The 16,636-nt window shown below is 58.2% G+C and overlaps 2 protein-coding genes across 2 annotated transcripts in view; one reads left to right on the top strand and one right to left on the bottom strand.

Moving 5' to 3' along the window:
* Nucleotides 1-14,377, top strand: part of CPAMD8 (C3 and PZP like alpha-2-macroglobulin domain containing 8) — a 99,249-nt gene extending 84,872 nt beyond the window's left edge. The window contains exons 30-43 of the mRNA XM_065873781.1: nucleotides 761-926; nucleotides 2,405-2,491; nucleotides 2,583-2,719; nucleotides 3,114-3,269; nucleotides 3,382-3,444; nucleotides 4,169-4,350; nucleotides 6,111-6,198; nucleotides 6,988-7,062; nucleotides 7,732-7,837; nucleotides 7,926-8,036; nucleotides 9,308-9,517; nucleotides 9,835-9,952; nucleotides 13,109-13,277; nucleotides 14,294-14,377. Coding sequence (XP_065729853.1) covers nucleotides 761-926; nucleotides 2,405-2,491; nucleotides 2,583-2,719; nucleotides 3,114-3,269; nucleotides 3,382-3,444; nucleotides 4,169-4,350; nucleotides 6,111-6,198; nucleotides 6,988-7,062; nucleotides 7,732-7,837; nucleotides 7,926-8,036; nucleotides 9,308-9,517; nucleotides 9,835-9,952; nucleotides 13,109-13,277; nucleotides 14,294-14,377 — 1,752 coding nt within the window. The remainder of the gene's footprint in view (nucleotides 1-760; nucleotides 927-2,404; nucleotides 2,492-2,582; nucleotides 2,720-3,113; nucleotides 3,270-3,381; nucleotides 3,445-4,168; nucleotides 4,351-6,110; nucleotides 6,199-6,987; nucleotides 7,063-7,731; nucleotides 7,838-7,925; nucleotides 8,037-9,307; nucleotides 9,518-9,834; nucleotides 9,953-13,108; nucleotides 13,278-14,293) is intronic.
* Nucleotides 14,378-14,434: 57 nt separating this feature from the next.
* On the bottom strand, nucleotides 14,435-16,321 carry F2RL3 (F2R like thrombin or trypsin receptor 3). Its single transcript, XM_065874054.1, has 2 exons — nucleotides 16,185-16,321; nucleotides 14,435-15,888 (listed from the first exon to the last, which is right to left on the bottom strand). The coding sequence occupies exons 1-2, from the start codon at nucleotides 16,291-16,293 to the stop codon at nucleotides 14,855-14,857; spliced, it is 1,143 nt and encodes a 380-aa protein (XP_065730126.1). The 5' UTR covers nucleotides 16,294-16,321; the 3' UTR covers nucleotides 14,435-14,854.
* Between the last annotated feature and the right edge of the window lie 315 nt (nucleotides 16,322-16,636).

Raw genomic sequence — 16,636 nt, 5'->3', positions numbered from 1 at the left:
GGGTCCAGTTAATTTGCTCTGTCATCCCTGATACGTGCCCCGGGAGGGAGATGGTACGTCTTAACGACATGCCGTAAGGGCGGTTCCCATGCTTTATCCTGATCTAAAGATGGAAAGCTTTGGGAGAGCATTCCTTCTGCAATCTTAACAATCACCAAAGCAGAGTTATCTTAACTCCATGGCTCCACCGGTGCCCACAGGAGCACCATTGCTCATTTGCTAAATTCCCGAATGCTTTGAATCACTCCTTTTTCCATTTAGCCTATATTACTGGGCAGCTTCTCTGAACTAAGCCCATCACTGGACAATGGACTTGGTTTCTGTCCTTCACCTGCTCACACTGTGGGTCAGGAGCATGATGAGGATTGGTGGGCTTCCTGGAGGAGGTGACAATTGAAGCTAGGCCTGGAGGATGAGGTGGGCCTGAGCTGGGGGTCTTAGAAGCTAGCCTAGTGATAGAGTGGGTTGGGGAGGGGCGGCCAGGGGTCTGCCTGCTTCCCCCAGAGTGTCTCTGAATTGATTTGTCATGCTCAGACTTCATTTGGAAAACATGGCACCAACATAAAAGAAAGGGAATGGGGCTTTGAAAGCTGAGGCTGCAGGCAGTGGGGCACCAGAAGGATACAAAGTGAGGGGCTGCAAGCCATCCAGTGCTTGCCCCAGGCGTGTCCTGAGAACCTTTGGGAGCGTGGTGGGTGGGGTGAAGGCAGAGCAGCCTCCCAGGGCTCCAATTCCCATCTACCCCCGCTGCACCCCGCAGGAGGAGAGGGGTGCCATTGCCAAAGCCAGGCACTTCCTGGAGTCCAGCGCGCCCCTGGCCATGGACCCCTACAGCAGTGCCCTGACCGCCTACGCGCTGACCCTGCTCCGCAGCCCTGCAGCCCCCGCCGCTCTGCGAAAGCTCCGGAGCCTGGCCATCACCCAGGGTAGGTGCCCCTGCCTGCCACCCCAGCGGACACGGTGTGGGGCCAGCCCACTGCGGTCCCCAGTAAACAGCTCATGAACATGTGCATGGAACTAAGGAGGCGTCCTTTGCTCACTCTGTTGTTTTTTTTTTTTATAAATTTATTTTTTTAATTATTTTATTTTATTTTTGGCTGCATTGGGTCTTCGTTGCTGCACACGGGCTTTCTCTAGTGGCGGCGAGCAGGGGCTACTCTTCGTTGCGGGGTGCCGGTTCCTCGTTGCGGTGGCTTCCCTTGTTGCAGAGCACGGGCTCTAGGTGCACGGGCCTCAGTAGTTGTGGCTCGCGGGCTCTAGAACGCAGGCTCAGTAGTTGTGGCGCACGGGCTTCGTTGCTCTGCGGCATGTGGGAATCCTCTTGGACCAGGGCTCGAACCCGTGTCCCCTTCATTGGCAGGCGGATTCTTAACCACTGGGCCACCAGGGAAGTCCCTCACTGTTTTTTTTTATTCATCTATTACTCATTTATTATTGCATCTACTAGTGGCTTCATTTGATGAAGTGGCTTGAGCTTGAGCGTCATTTTCTTCCCCTATGAAGTAGGGGATGCCACCCCGCCCCCACCAGGGAAAACAGTGCTCGGAGATCCCCGGTAGAGGATCCCCCAGGCTTCCTGGAAACCATTCCCGGGCAGGGTGCTGGGAGGCAGGGGAGGGCTGCAGCCGGCTCCCACCCTGCCCCCCATCACTGGGTGAGCCTCGGAAAGCCTTTTCCATCTTGAAGTGTCAGTCCCCCATCTACAAAATGACTCCTCACTGTGTTTGGGGAGCCCCAGTCACTGAGCTGTGACTTCTCAGAGGTCCCCAAACTCAGTCTCCTTCCCCCCAACCCCTGGGCTTTCCCAGGAGCTGCGCTCGTATTCCATCCAGCTTCTCTGCTTAAGATGTCACCTGAAGAATTGCTTTCACTGCTTAAGAAGAAGAAGAAGAAGAAAAAAACTTAAAAAGCAAAATTCTAAAACCATCCAGTTGGATGACGGTGTCAATTTAGGACTAACTGCTCAAGCTCTGAGGCAGGGAGTGCTGATTTCTCAATGGTTTGAGGGCTTTTTATACCACACATGAGCCCAGTATCTTTGGAGCCTTTGCAAGTACGGAGTGGCTTCCTGGTCCCCAGGTGGGGTAGACTGGGGCCTGCCTCAGGGCTCCAGCCAGGAGGGAGGCCATTGATTAGTGATGTCTGCCGGGGTACAGAAAAGCAGCCAGGGATTGGTGATGTCTGCCAACGGTGCAGGAGGGGGCTGGGTTTGTCGCTGTAGCTGCAGATCTGAGATGTAGCCCCAAGACCCTTCCTGTCCCAGCCATCTTCCCCAGTACCCTCTTGCCCTGGGGCCCAGCCCCCTGATGTCTATTCTTGAGACCACATGCGCTGACACTCAGCATGGGTTGCCAGGCTGAGTGCCAACAGGGGTTGTGGCCCCTGACCTGTTCTGGCCTTACAGATGGGGTGACCCACTGGAGCCTGACGGGTTCCCGGGATGTGGACAAGGATGCGTTCCTGAGCTTCAGTGACGGGGTCTATCAGACAGGTACTGGCCACCCCACCTGCGGTGCCTGCTGTGGGCACCGGGTCCTGGGTCCCAGTGTCAAAAGGGCCCCAGCTGGCCTCTTCCGTTGCAGTGGTCTCGGCCGAGGTGGAAATGACAGCCTATGCCCTGCTGACCTACACCCTCCTGGGAGATGTGGCCACTGCCCTGCCTGTGGTGAAGTGGCTGTCCCAGCAGCGGAATGCCCTTGGAGGCTTCTCCTCCACTCAGGTGAGCCAGGAAGGCCAAAAGAGGGGCTCGGGTCTGAGCGGGGTTACTGTGGCCCAGGCTTGGGACTCAAGAGCCAGGTAGGAAGCCACTGGCTGCTTCAAGTCTCAGGACGGCTCCTTACCCGCAGTCCCTGGGGGCATGATGTCCAAGAGAGGTCAGGAGGATGGGGCCGAGGGACAGATGTGCCTGGCTCTGGGACAGGAACCCAGCCCCTGCCTCCATGGAGATGCTCCCCACCTGCCTGGGGCCCCCAGCCCTGTGGGTATCTACACCGGACACCCAGTGCTCTGTTCCAGCCTCACGGGTCGCTGGTATCCAGAGAGGGTCCGTGGCACCCGCAGTGTGGGCCAGACCTGCTCCTGGGGCTGACCCCAGCCTCCTGCTCTGTCCCTAGGACACCTGCGTGGCTCTGCAGGCCTTGGCAGAGTATGCCATCTTGTCTTACGCGGGCGGCATCAACCTCACCGTCTCCCTGGCCTCCACCAACTTGGACTACCAGGAGACCTTCGAGCTGCACAGGGCCAACCAGAAACTTCTACAGATGGCGGCAGTGCGTGCTCCCGGGACCAGGGTTGGGGGGTGGGCAACGACGGCAGCCCCTCCCTGCTGCCTGTCTGTCCACGTGGGTCTGCGGGGGAAACCACGGCATCTTCTCTCCCCAGATCCCCAGCCTCCCCACAGGGCTGTTTGTGAGCGCCAAGGGTGAAGGCTGCTGCCTGATGCAGGTGAGGCTGCGGGGAGAGGGGGGCGCTTCCAGGGCACCCTTGGAGGGGCGGGCGGGAGGGAGCTCAGTGTTGGGCCAGGTCGAGTGGGGTGGATGTGTGTGTGAGAGCCACCCCAGGGCAGCCTGTCAGCCCCCTGAAATGCCATCCACTCTGCCCAAGGCAGGACCCAAGGCAGATGGCAATGTGTCCCCTTGAGGATGGAGTCCCCCCAGAAGCTCCATCTGATCCCCGTTCCGGTGGTCTCTGACCTTAAGCAGACCCCTCCCTTCACCCCCCATGGTGGGACTTGTTATTCTCCCTGCCAAGGCCTGAATGGAGATGGCCAGCCTGGCGCTCCCCACGACCCCTCAGTCACCAGGCTCAGGATTTAGTCACACTCTGGGTGGAGACAGGCTGGCCTCCTAGGCTCTGGCCGGCGGTCAGAGGGCAAGTCTGCCAGGAGACCCTCGCATTCTCAGCTTCTCCATCTGGAAGGTGGGAGCCCAGACAACACAGTGGATAGGGTAGGGAGCCTGAGAGGCAGACAGACCTGGGCTTGAAATGTGGAAAAATGGGGTGATGGTCGTACCTACACCATCAGGGCGAAATGGAATGACCGTAGTGCCCAGAGCTATTGTTGATGTCACCGTTGTCGTCGTTCTGGCTGTCCCCCACCTTGTCCTGCCCTTGCCTCTCCCCTCCCCACTCCCCTGTCCCCTCAGCCTCTGTCCTCCCACCCCCCCAGATCGACGTTACCTACAACGTGCCAGACCCAGTGGCCAAGCCGTCCTTCCAGCTGCTTGTCAACCTCCAGGAGCCCGAGGCCGAGCGGCGGCCCCCTGCGCCTGCCTCCTCGGCTGACGATGACGACCCAGCAGCTGACCAGCATCAGCAGGAGTACCCGGTGACACTGGAGGTGTGCACCAGGTAAGGCCTCCTGCCCCGCTGGCTGGCACCGCCACCTGGACGGCATTTTATACAGTGACGCTCTCGCCTAAGAACGCCTCGGGCATTCATCTGGGCCTGTACTACTTGTAGGAGCCCCACAGACATTTCACCGACTCGAGCCAAAGTTGTGGCTGGACCAGCCCTTGCGGTCCTTAGTCTGATCACAAGACACACCTCAGCCACACCCATCCGGGACCTTTGAAGAACAAGGTTTCTTACTCACAGGTCCTGGAGGGCACATGACCCTCCTGAGGGTCACACAGCAAGGTCACAGGTAGAGAGACAGAGAGAAGGCACGGACCTGAGGTTCTGCCTATATTGGGGTCCGAGGGGGGGTTTGTCTACGTTCTTGTGGATTCACTCTTTATTGGCGACTTTAAAATAGAAGGGCGGGAATTAGGGTGCTGGAAGGGGAAGGCAGGGTGACCCAAGTGGTCCGTCATCCAGGTTACCCAGGGCCTCCTGAAAGAGGGACCTTCGTGGCTGGGGGCAGCCTGATTCCTCTTCTGGTTGTTTTGCTAGTAGCTGTGTCATACAGCTGCCAGTATCTTTATTCGAGATGGATGTCTTCGAAATGGATGCCTTTGCGATCAGAAGCTTACACTCCAAATGATTTTTGAAATGAAAGAAATGGAAGTGCTTCTGAATGGGTGCAGCAAGCCCCAGTGACAGCTGGGGCTGGGTGGGATGGCTGCTTGTGGCCCCTGTGTGACCCACCAGCCCCAGGTGTGACCCTGGGACCAGGCCACAGAGGGTCCTCGGTGGTGGGTGCAGGCAGCTGCCCACAAAGGATGCTCATTACCATGGCAACGATGGGGGACCCCAAAGGTGGTTGCAAGCTATGGCACCTGAAGCCCATCAAAGCTGCCCAGACACCTTCTTTAACCTTGACCCTCAGCCCTCACATGTCCAAGGCCCCCATCTTAGGAAGTTCTGAAGAACAAGCCCAACTTGGTCCAAGCCCGGGAGCCCTGGCTGAGTGGCTTCCCAAACCTCCAGCTGTGTTTCCTGCTCCACAGTGAGACTCAGGATGGTTCCACTAAGCACGGCTGTGATCACCGTCTAATCAGGCGGGGGAGCGAGAAGCAGCTGGACTGGCCCAACTGTCTGGTCCCGGCAGGCCTGCTGGGGCATCTCTGTTCCTCCCTCAGATGTGTTAAGAAAAAAAACCCCACTGTGTGCCACCCGGATATAGCGTCTCTCAGGCCTCACCCCTGCAGGAAGCCTCCCCCGTCTGCCCCAGGAGCTGTGGCCACCCGGTCCCCTTGGGACACAGTCTGCAGGTTCCTCACTCCATGTCAGCCTCCCTGTCACCAGCACCCAGCACAGGGAGGGCCTGGCACATAGCAAGCCCCAGAGGCCATATTTACCTACCCCCCATGTCACAGAAGGGGAAACTGAGGGCTGGCACTGGAGAGTGACCAGGTCTCCCCCAGTGGCCTGAACTCCCTCGGCCCCATGGAGCAGCTTCCCACACTGGGGGCACAGCATGGAGTTCGGGTCAAAACACAGCCCAGAGCTGATAGACCTGGGTCAGGCCCAGAACCCTCGGCAAGGCCTTTTCTTTATGGTCTCAGTGTCTTAGCTGTGAAATGGGCTGACCAACGACCCAGCCAAGGGTGTTTGTGCAGATGGGCTACCAGCCAGGCAGGCTCGGGGGTTGTGGGGACAGAGGGGTCCATGAATTCCACAGCGGGGCTTGAGTTCAAGAGCCTGTCTCTCTCTCCCCTCATCGGAAGGTGGCTGCATACAGGCTCCTCCAACATGGCGGTCCTGGAGGTGCCCCTGCTGTCAGGGTTCCGGGCGGACATTGAGAGCCTGGAGCAGGTGAGGTAGCGCTGGTGGGCAGGGCTCGGCGCGGGTCTCTGGCTGGTGGCCCTGCCCAGGTTGCAAATTTCCAGCCCTTCATAAAATGGGTTTTGTTTTTTTGTCTTTCTGGGCAAAGTTGGTGTTTGGGGGCTGGCCATCTGCTGAGGGGCAGGTGGGGAGGGGTGGGAGCTTTCCCAGTAGGTGTCATTCAGTGGGCCACCTGTGCTTTTATCCATGTGGCAGAGGAAGGGTTCAACGAACCTGCCTGCACTTTGGGGATGATCTGGGATACCAGGGAGAGATTTGCCACCATCCTCAACTTAAAGAGAGACCGGCCCCCTTTTGGGGGGGCGGAGGGGAAGAGGGTCACAAAGTGGGTAGAACAGCCTTACCTGAGGATGTCTGCAGTGTGGGGAGGGACAGGAAAGTAGGGCCTGTCCTGGGGGAGGGGGTTTGAATGGTGCAGGTGAGGCAGGAGCAGGTGGCAGGGCTCTGTGGGCGCCTAGGGGGCCACAGGGAGGCCCGGCCTGGGACTGAGGCTCGCTCAGGGGAGACTGCAGGCAGGGAAGGGGAAGCAGGCACTCGGGACAGTGGTCACCAGCCTTGAATGCCCTCTCCTGGGTGCTGACCTCCACCCCCTGGCCTGGCCCACGGGGACTTGCTGGATGACCGTGGGCAAACTCCTCAGCCTCCGGGGCCTTGGGTCTTCACGGGTCCAGCCCACCTTGGGCCCTTGGAGATCGGGGAGGAAGAGAGCACTGGGGTCTGAAGGGCCGGGCAGACCCTGACCTCTGGCTTCCCTGCCAGCTGCTCCTCGACAAGCACATGGCGCTGAAGAGGTACGAGGTGGCTGGTCGCAGAGTACTCTTCTACTTTGATGAGGTACTGCTGGCCGGGGGTGGTGGGTGGTGGGTGGAGGCCTCCACGGCAGCCACATTGGCGAGGGCACAGCTGCCACGGCCCGGCGTGGTTCCTGCAATGATCTCATACCAAGAAAAAGAAACTGGGAGAGGCAACTCAGGCGGAGTTGGCACGGCTGCCTGCCCTGTGCCCTAGCCAGCTTGCTTTGGTGCAGAAAGTTGGGAGGGGTATGGAATAGTATTCAGGCATCAAAAGGAATGAAGCAGTGATGGTTTGAACCTCAAAAACATGAGGAGTGAAGAGACAGAAAGCAGACTGGTGGTTGCCAGGAGTTGGGGGGATGGGGAGTGCAAATGGGGATAGGGTTTCCTTTTGAGGTGATGGACATATTCTGCAGATGGATAGTGGTTGCACAAGTTTGTCAATGTCCACACACACACACAAGGAGGGAGGGCACCTGCCATGGAGGGAGTGGGGGATGAAAGACCAGCTGAGATGTTTTTCCCAAGTGGGATGGAAGGACCCACAAAATTAAAATGGGATCACGTTTCTGTTTCACGCCTCCTGGGCATCCCGAAATCAGCCAGTTCTGGGCCCACATTTTGCGGCGTCACAGAGCACAGAGGCCGGAGCTCAGTCTCTGGCCCTAGTGGCCCCGGCCGAGCCTGAGCCTGCCCGCTGCCCCCGCAGATCCCCAGCGAGTGTTTGACGTGCGTGAGGTTCCGGGCGCTCCGCCAGCACGTCGTGGGCAGGACGTCGGCGCTGCCCATCTCCGTGTACGACTACTACGAGCCTGGTAGGTCCGCGCGCAACACCCACAACTCTAGCTCAGTCCCTCACCCTGTCATCCATCACTTGGTCACCCTTCTCCCCTGGTCCCGCAGCCTTCGAGGCCACGCGCTTCTACAATGTCAGCTCGCGCAGTCCCCTCGCCCGGGAGCTGTGCGCGGGGCCTGCGTGCAACGAGGTGGAGCGTGCCTTGGCCCAGGGCCCCGGTAAGTGCGCGGGGCCATTGCCCCTTCCGACCACCCGTCACCCCGACCGCACCCGCGGCAGAGGAGGGAGTGGTAAAGGCAGGAGGACTCGGCACGGTCAAGGGCGCGCTGCCTGAGCGGAGGGGCTTGGGGTTGAGCAGAGTGGGCAGGCAGTGAGAAGGAGGCGGGGCTTAGCGGGGCGCGGGGGTGGGGGGGGGTGGGCAGTGAGGAGGGGCGGGGCCTAGGGGGGTATGAGGGGGCGGGTGAAGAAGCGGGCGGCCCAAAGGAGAGCCCTTGCCTCCGCTTCCCCACAAGCCAAAGGGTGTCGGGACCCAGGCCGGGAGCCCCAATCGGCCACAGCGAAGGACGCAGGACGGGCTAGGGGTCCCTCGGGACCTTTTCCTTTATTTTCCAGACTTCTTGAAATGAGTTTAGATTCCTTTTAATTTTTCTTTTTGTTATTTATTAACATCCTTATTGGAATATAGTTGCTTTACAATGGTGTGTTAGTTTCTGCTATATAATAAAATGAATCAGCTGTACGTATACACATATCCCCATGTCTCCTCCCTCTTGCATCTCCCTCCCACCCTCCCTATCCCACCCCTCTAGGTGGTCACAAAAGCACTGAGCTGATCTCCCTGTGCTATGTGGCTGCTTCCCACTAGTAATCTGTTTTACGTTTGGTAGTGTATATATGTCCATGCCACTGTCTCACTTCGTCCCAGCTTACCCTTCCCCCTCCCCATATCCTCAAGTCCGTTCTCTAGTAGGTCTGTGTCTTTATTCCTGTCCTGCCCCTAGGTTCTTCAGAATCAATTTTTTTTTTTTTAGATTCCATATATATGTGTTAGCATACGGTATTTGTTCTTCTCTTTCTGACTTACTTCACTCGGTATGACAGACTCCAGATCCATCCACCTCACTACAGATAACTCAATTTCGTTTCTTTTTATGGCTGAGTAATATTCCATTGTATATATGTGCCACATCTTCCTTATCCATTCATCTGTTGATGGACACTTAGGTTGCTTCCATGTCCTGGCTATTGTAAGTAGAGCTGCAATGAACATAAAAGTTTTCTTTTTAAATTTTATTTTGGTAAATACTAGGCAAATACTTGCGTGAAATTCTACCAGGTCAGGGCTCAGGGCTTCCTAGGAACTGTCTCCACGCTGTGGAGTGTGGTCCGGACCCCAGGGACTTCTCCCCAACCCCAGGCCCAGGTGGAGGCAGGGATCAAGTTGGGGGGTGGAATTCCCGGGGCCTGCCCATTTCGCCTCGCCCACCAGGCTGGTCCCCCGGCGAGGCAGGTCCCGCTGCCATCCCGGAGGAGGGGACGAAGATCACGCGCTGCGGCTGCGCGCACGACTGCACCACCAGCGGGGACCCGGTGTGTGGTTCCGACGGCGTCGTCTATGCCAGCACCTGCCACCTCCAGGAGGCTGCCTGCCGCGAACGCGTGAGATTGGAACCTGCGCCCTCTGGCCGCTGTGCCCTTGGTGAGGATCCACCCATGCCCCGCCTCGGGGACCCCACCTTGTCCCAGAATGTATCGCTCCATCTTCTTCTCTTTGCATCTGGGTCCCTTTGCATCTCCTCAGTCTTGGTCAGTCTCTCCCCAGCCCCACCCCAACTTTGTGCTTTCCTGCGTCTCCTCATCTCTGATTTCTGTGTCCGCTTCCCCACCTTGTGACCTCACCTCCTATCTGTTGCTCTGGGCCACAGATCTCCTCCCCTCAGGCCCCCTGGGTTGTTGGTCATCCAGATCCTCTCCCTCCAGTGCCTTCCCTACCGACTCAGTCCTCCTTCCTTCCAGAGCAGCCGACACCAGCCTCTGCTTTGTACAGCTACGACTATGACCTGGGTCCCCTGGACGCAGGGCACGTGGCAGCCGGCCATGAGGTGGTGGACTTGGACGGGGAAGCAGAGGACAGGTGAGAGCTGGGCCCGCCCCCAACCTCCCTCCACTGGCCCTGGAACCTGGCAGGGAGTGGGAGTGACTGATGGAGGGGTCAGCCTGCTGTAGGGTTTCAGGGGATGAGGTGGGGGATCTGTTCTCCCTTGACCCCCATCCACCCAGCACACATAGAAGAGCAGCCTGTATGTGTAGGGTGAGCTTAGCGAACCCTCCCAAGGACTGGACCCCAGCACAGACCTGTGCCTGAGACCCACTGGGCCTGGGACCCCTGTTAAAGAAGAAATTATTCATGACGCAAGGAATATATTTTTCAAGGGGGAGCACTATAGAGTCTTGCAGTGGGGATAGAGATTGTAACCAACTCCTAATAATAAAAGAAGGAAAAGTGGGAATTTATAGCCAAGGAGTGGGGGGTGGCAGTCAGTGGATGGAAAGTTACTAGGAGGAAACGTCAGGGGCGGAGGGGGGATATTCTAGCTAAACCGACTGCACCTGATTGTTGCTGAAGGTAGGCCAGGGTGATGAGACATTACAGGGGGCAGGGGGTGGATGGTGGAGGACGAGGAACCCAATCAGATATCAAGGGTGATCAGTACGGTGGAGGGGGGTTTCTGGCTAAACTGACATGTTAGCAGATTCTTGCTACAGTTGGGCAGTGCTGAGATGAACGTGGAAGCCTAGAATTTGAGACCGAAGTGAAAAAAGAGCTCAGAGGAGCCCGGGTGGAGTTTGGTTAGGTAGAGAATCTTTGTCTCCCCTAAAGGAAGGATGGAGGAAATGGTCAGGAGACCAGAGAGCCCTGTGGGGTGAGGCTGGGAAGGGGCTGCTGGGCAGACTTCCTGGATGAGGCAAATCTTTTGGGTTGAACAAACTCAACTCAAGAGGTTTAAACAGCAGGTTGATCTATCTGCTCAGGTAAGTGCCAGGTCCTGGAGGCTGGCTGCACTGGCGGGCCTCAGAGCCCTGCCTTCCTGGGTGGCAAGGGTCTCTCCACCCCATGCTGGTGGCAAAGGCTGGTTTACATCCCCACTCAGCAAACCCAGTAGGAAAGTTTTTCCACCAGCACCAACCAAAGTCCCAGAGATTTAGGGGTGCGTCATCTCGCACCAGGCACTGGGTTTAGTTCACATGCATATAATATAATTATTGATAGGGCTGGGTTTAGGGTTACTGTTGCACTAATTTTGTTTTGCCCCCCTGTGTTTCTCCTTCCATGCCCTCTTTTGAATATCTTTTAGAATTGCATTTTGATTCAGTTATTGTTGTTTTAGCATTATTTTTTTAGCGGTAACTCTGGGGATAAGACTATTCATCTTTAAATTTTTCACAGTCTACTTGGTGGGAGTATTGTAACCACCTTCAGCAAAATGTAGCAACTTTGAAGCCATCTCTGTCCATGTGTTGTCCCCTCCCATCTCTCATGCTAATAATTATCATATGTATAGCTTTAAAGTCGCCCAAGTGTTGCCCACCCTGTCCAGTGTCTTCTGAGAGAGGTCTGCTTTTATTTTCCTTTGGCAGGGGAAGATTTTTATTAAACTTCTAAATTTGAGGTACCATAGGTTCACACGCAGTTGGAAGAAATAACAGAGAGATCTTAGGTGCCCTTCATCCCGTTCCCCCCAGTGGTAACATCTCCCAGAACTCAAGTTACAGTGTAACACCAGGAAATTGACATCAATGCAATCTACCCGTCTTACTCCTATTTCACCACTTTTACATGCACTCATTTGCAATTGAGTCTGCAATTTCCCCCCACGTGTAGATTTGTGTAATCATGACCACAGTCAAGATACAGGACAGCCCATCACCTCAAGGATCCCTTTAGCTGCAGGTTTATAGCCACACCCACCTCGATTTCTGCCCCCCACCCCCCAACCATTCATTTGTTCTCCTGCTCTATACTTTTGCCATTTCAGGGATGCTTTGTAAACAGAATTGTGGGGTATGTAACCTTTTGAGATTGGCTTTTTCTCACTCAACAGAGTTCCCTTGCTGTCCATCCATGGTGTTGTATCAATAGTTCCTCCCTTTTCATAGCTGATTGAGTTCCACAGATAAGTCTTCTATTTGATCAGTGGTCCCTTGCATGCTGCGCTCATTCTTACCAGAAGTGAAGGCCCCATCCCATCACTGTGGCCTGGTGGGGATGGGCGGGGTCCTGAGGGGCCCTGCTGGACCATGTCCCCCAAACCCCTGCTCCAGGTGGGGCGCTCATGTCTCAGTGGGCGGAGGCAGCCAGGCCGAGCCACTTGGAGGCGGGTTTAGGGAGTGGTCCGCAGTCCCGCCCCCACCAGGCCTGGCAGCCCACAGGCATTTTTCGGCTTCTCTCCCCATCAGTCAGAGTGGCTTCTCTTCCTAAAGCTCCGAGCAGGAAGACGTGATCTGGCTGTGATTTCGCCCCACCGGAAGAGGGTCGCTGACAGGAGACTTGACTGTCTGGGGGCTGCTGGACCCTGCCCGGGTGACCCCTGCTTCCAAACGAACCCGATAAACAGACCATCAGAGACAATGGTGGGCCTCCTGGGGGCCCAGTCCCCACCTCAGCAGGAAGGATGGTCAGCGAGGTGGCTGGAGGCGCCCCCCTCCCTGCCAGCTGCAGCTGGAGCACCAGTCACCCCACCCTACAGCCTTGGGCTGGGTGGCCAGAGCCCACAGCCTGACTCCTACAGTTGTGCTCCCCGGAGGAGGGACATTTCTGGGAAGGACTCATAGCCAAAGACCTGTTTCTGAGGGGGCATGACTCTGGCCAAATCAGGGACGGAGCGTCAGCAACGTGGAAACGAAACAGGCTGCTTTTCTGCATAATGACTGCCTGGGCTGCTGAAACCCCGGACCCAAACCCCAAATTGTCCCAGAACTGTCACAGTCCCTGCACCCCTGCCTCAACCCAGGGGTCCCTGAATGTTTAGCCTCGACAGCACCACTTTCTCTGCAGAGAAAGTCCTGGGCTCCAGACAGATGCACCTTTATCTGCCCACTTCCTGACCTCGACCTCTGAACCCCTGATCTTCCAATGCCCCGCCTGGAAGATTGTCCCCCTCCTAGCAGCCTGGGAGGGTGTCCCAGCTCTGGACCTACCGAAGCCGTGTGCTCAGACCTGCCTCCCGGCTCTCCGTGCCCCCTCCTGCATTCTCCTGTCTTCCGCCTCCACGGTGGTAATTTATTTCAGCCAACACTGCTCATCTCTGGACAGCATGGAGACCCTGAGGGGGCTGCCCAGCCTGTGGGTCCCCGTCGTGCAGCACCGGCCACTTTCCACACCCCTGACCCCTGCCATCCTGCAAGGTTACAGCGCCCTTGCCGAGGCCCTGTTGCCACTTGCCATAGAGGCTGCTGGTGTAATAAAAGCTCATTTCCATAGAGTCCCTGACAGACTTGGGCCTCCTGTGGGCAGGAGAGGCTGAGAGGCAGCTCTAAGCGCTGGAGCCCAGCTCCCTTCCGGCCCCTCACCTCCATTCCTTCATCTACAGCCCAGCCTTTCAGAGCAGGGTGAGGCTTTGGAACACTTGCATCCCAGGGTAATCATAGATTCCCATGCACTTGTAAGAAATCAGACCAATACAGAGAGGTCCTGGCTACCCTTTACCCAGCCTCCCCCAGTGGTAACACCTTGGAAGACTCTAGCACATCATCACACCAGGCTATTGACATGATATTCTTCATTGACTTTATTCACACAGCCCCAGGTTCACTTTTACGTGGGAGAGCGTGTGTGCGCGCGCTTGTGTGTGTGTGTGTCCATCCTGGGGCTTCCGGCTCACTCTTCCCCAGACCAGAGACATCTGTACTTGATAGGGAGCCCAGGAATGGCACCCATTCCCCTCTGCCTCTGGAGAGGGCTTGTGTACTCCCACAGTTGACGCCTCGGTGGCTCCTGACACTGTGCCCTGTGTTGCCTTCTGGGGTGGGGAACGGCAGGGTGTATGTGTCTGGGGTATGGCTGCCCTTCCCCATGTGGTGCCCCCTGACTTGATTCAGAGCAGCCTTCAGCTGGCTGGGGGTGGGTTCTGCAAAGCTGCAGCCCCCTGACCCTGGGTGTACACTGTAAATCCTTGCATTGCTCCACCCACCCAGTCCATGGGGGAGTTACCTGAGAAGAGGGATCAGACCAAGGGAAAGCAGGAGGAGGTGACGTCTTGCAGCCAGGGTGACAGTAGGAGGCTGAGCCCTGTGGCTCCCAGTGATGGGTTGCACCAGGCTTTGGGGAGCAGAGTAGAGGTCTCCAGTGCTCAGGAGATGCCCCAGAACACTAAGGCCCATCCTGGGAACGAGGACCGCCAACAGGGCTCCCAGCCGCCTTGGCCACAAGCGGGGAGGGCGCCCGAGCCTCCTTCTGGGTGGGGTCCTGCTGCAGGTCCAAGGCAGCATCAGCTTCGCCTTGTCCACACCTTGGACACGGACACAGGCGAGCTGGCTGGGCCTGGGAACCTGCATTTAACGCTCGCCTTAGTTTCCTGGGGCTACCGTAGCCAAGTACCACGTACCAGGTGGCTTAAAACAACAGAAATTTATTCTCTGACAGTTCTGGAGGCCATAAGTCTGAGGTGGGCAGGGTTGGCTCCTTCTGGGGGCTCTGAGGGAGCGTCTGTCCCAGGCTGGTCTCCTGGCTTCTTCTGGTGGCTGCCAGCAGTCTGTGGCATCCCTTGGCTTGTGGCCATATCACCCCATCTCTGCCTCTGTGGTCACATGGACTTCCCTGTGTGTCTCTGTGTCCTCTTCTTATAAGGACACCAGTCACATCGGATTTTGGGCCCGCCCTACTCTAGTGTGACCTCATCCTAACTAATTACACCTGCAATGACCTTATTTCCAAATAAGCTCACTTTTGGAGGTTCTCGGTGGACATGAATTGGGAGGGGACCCTATTCAACCCAGTGCAACCCCCTTCCTGTTTGTCCGGCCTGTGGAGGGGCTGTCACACAAACGAGGAGGACCGGGTGCAGGTGGCCGGGCTGCATCCCTCCCTGGAAGCTGTTGCAGTACCAGGCGCCCGGCGAAGCATCACTTCCTGCACCTTGCTCCTGAACTCGGCCGACACGTAGTAGTAGATGAAGGGGTCTACACAGCTGTTGAGGGTGCTGAGCGCCAGGCTGGGCAGGTAGGCGGCGTACAGGTCCCCCCAGGCATCGGGGTCTGGGTTTGAGTAGTGCAGGAGCAGCAGCACATTGCTGGGCGCAAAGAGGGCCACGGCCGAGGTCAGCACCAGTGCGGTCAGCCTCAGCGCGTGGCTGTAACGCCGGCCGCCGGCCGCCAGCGTGCGCAGGGTGGCCCCGTAACTCAGCAGCATGGCCAGCAGCGGCAGGAAGCAGCCGAGCACCGCCAGGCAGATGAAGGCGGGCCGCCAGTAGGAGGCCTGGGCACCGACGGGCAGCACGTCGTGGCAGAGCACGTGGTCCGAACGCGACAGCCGGAAGGTCTGCTGCTGCAGCGCCAGGGGCAGGGCCAGGGCGGCTGCCACCAGCCAGGCTGTGACACAGAGCCCGATGGCCAGGCGCTGGCCTCGCAGGGTGCGGGCCCGCAGCGGGTGCACCACGGCCAGGTAGCGGTCCAGGCTGATGGCGGCCAGTAGCAGCACGGAGCCGTACATGTGACCATAGAGCGCGGCCGTGTCCAGGCGGCAGGCGGCCTCGCCGAAGGGCCAGCGCTGGCCCCGCAGGTGGTAGGTGATGCGTGGCGGCAGCGCCAGGGCCAGCAGCAGGTCAGCCGCTGCCAAGTTCATCAGCAGCACTGTGGACGGTAGTTGTGGCACCCGTGTGGCCAGCACCCACAGCGCCAGGCCATTGGCGGGCAGCCCCACTGCCAGGGCCAGCCCGTAGAGCGCGGGCACCAGTCTCGTGGGCACCCAGCCTAGCAGCAGTGCCCGAGAGCTGCCCGGGACCTCCAGAGTGTTGCTGTCATTGGCACAGGGCTGGCCAGGGAAGCTGCGCGGGTGGGGCCCCGGTGTGCTATCTGAGGGAGAGAGGCCCGGAGGGAAAGGGGATAGAAGCGCTGAGAGGCCAGGAGTCACCCCCCAACCCCTAGCCCCTCACCTGGTTCCCCGGCTGGATGGCGAGGCCCCTGAGAAACTGTAGATCTAGCCCCCAGCTCTCAGGAGCCCCTGGGCTGGTGGGACAGAGCTGGACACGGAAACCCCCAGCCCTGGGGACTCAGGGCTGGGCTGGAGAAGCCCCACCCCTGTTCCCTGTCTCCCCTTCACCGTCTCTGGGCACCCTCCCAGTCCCAAGGCAGGGCCCGAGGTCACTCACCATCACCCCTCTCCGTGCTGCCCCCATCGTCGTCGTAGATAATGGGGGTCTGAGTGTCATCCAGGCTGAACCCCAGTGCTAGGGGCCACAGCATCAGGAGAGCCCACATGTTGCCGGTGCTGGGTGCCGGCTACTCTGGGCTGTGGCCGGCTGACCTCAGGCTTCCTGCCTGGCCGGACTCCCCTACCCCCGCCCCCAGCTTCCTGAGTGCCGGCGGAGGAGGGGACAAGGTCTGGTGAGATAAACCGGTCCCTGCCCCCATAAGCCCGTGGGAGGCCCAAAGCCTGGCCTGAGGAGGCCTGGCAGCTGGAGTTACTTGGGGTCTAGGTGCTGGGCCAGTAAGATGGGAGAGGAGGTGCCAGGCTGCAGCCCCCGTCCAGCCTAGGAAGCCTCTGTAGGCCAAGTGGCCACTTCTTGCTGGCCGATCACATCTCGGCCCCATCCTCATGACA

The sequence above is a fragment of the Phocoena phocoena genome, chromosome 3, assembly GCF_963924675.1.
Source record: "Phocoena phocoena chromosome 3, mPhoPho1.1, whole genome shotgun sequence".
NCBI classification, from domain to species: domain Eukaryota; kingdom Metazoa; phylum Chordata; class Mammalia; order Artiodactyla; family Phocoenidae; genus Phocoena; species Phocoena phocoena.
This window is presented reverse-complemented; position numbering and strand designations above follow the sequence as displayed.

Excerpts from the sequence above, each read along its gene's own strand:
- F2RL3 (XM_065874054.1), bottom strand. The coding sequence starts at position 16,293 with ATGTGGGCTCTCCTGATGCTGTGGCCCCTAGCACTGGGGTTCAGCCTG. Across the intron at positions 15,889-16,184 it reads CAGCACGGAGAGGGGTGATG|ATAGCACACCGGGGCCCCAC; the intron begins GTGAGTGACCTC and ends TCTCTCCCTCAG.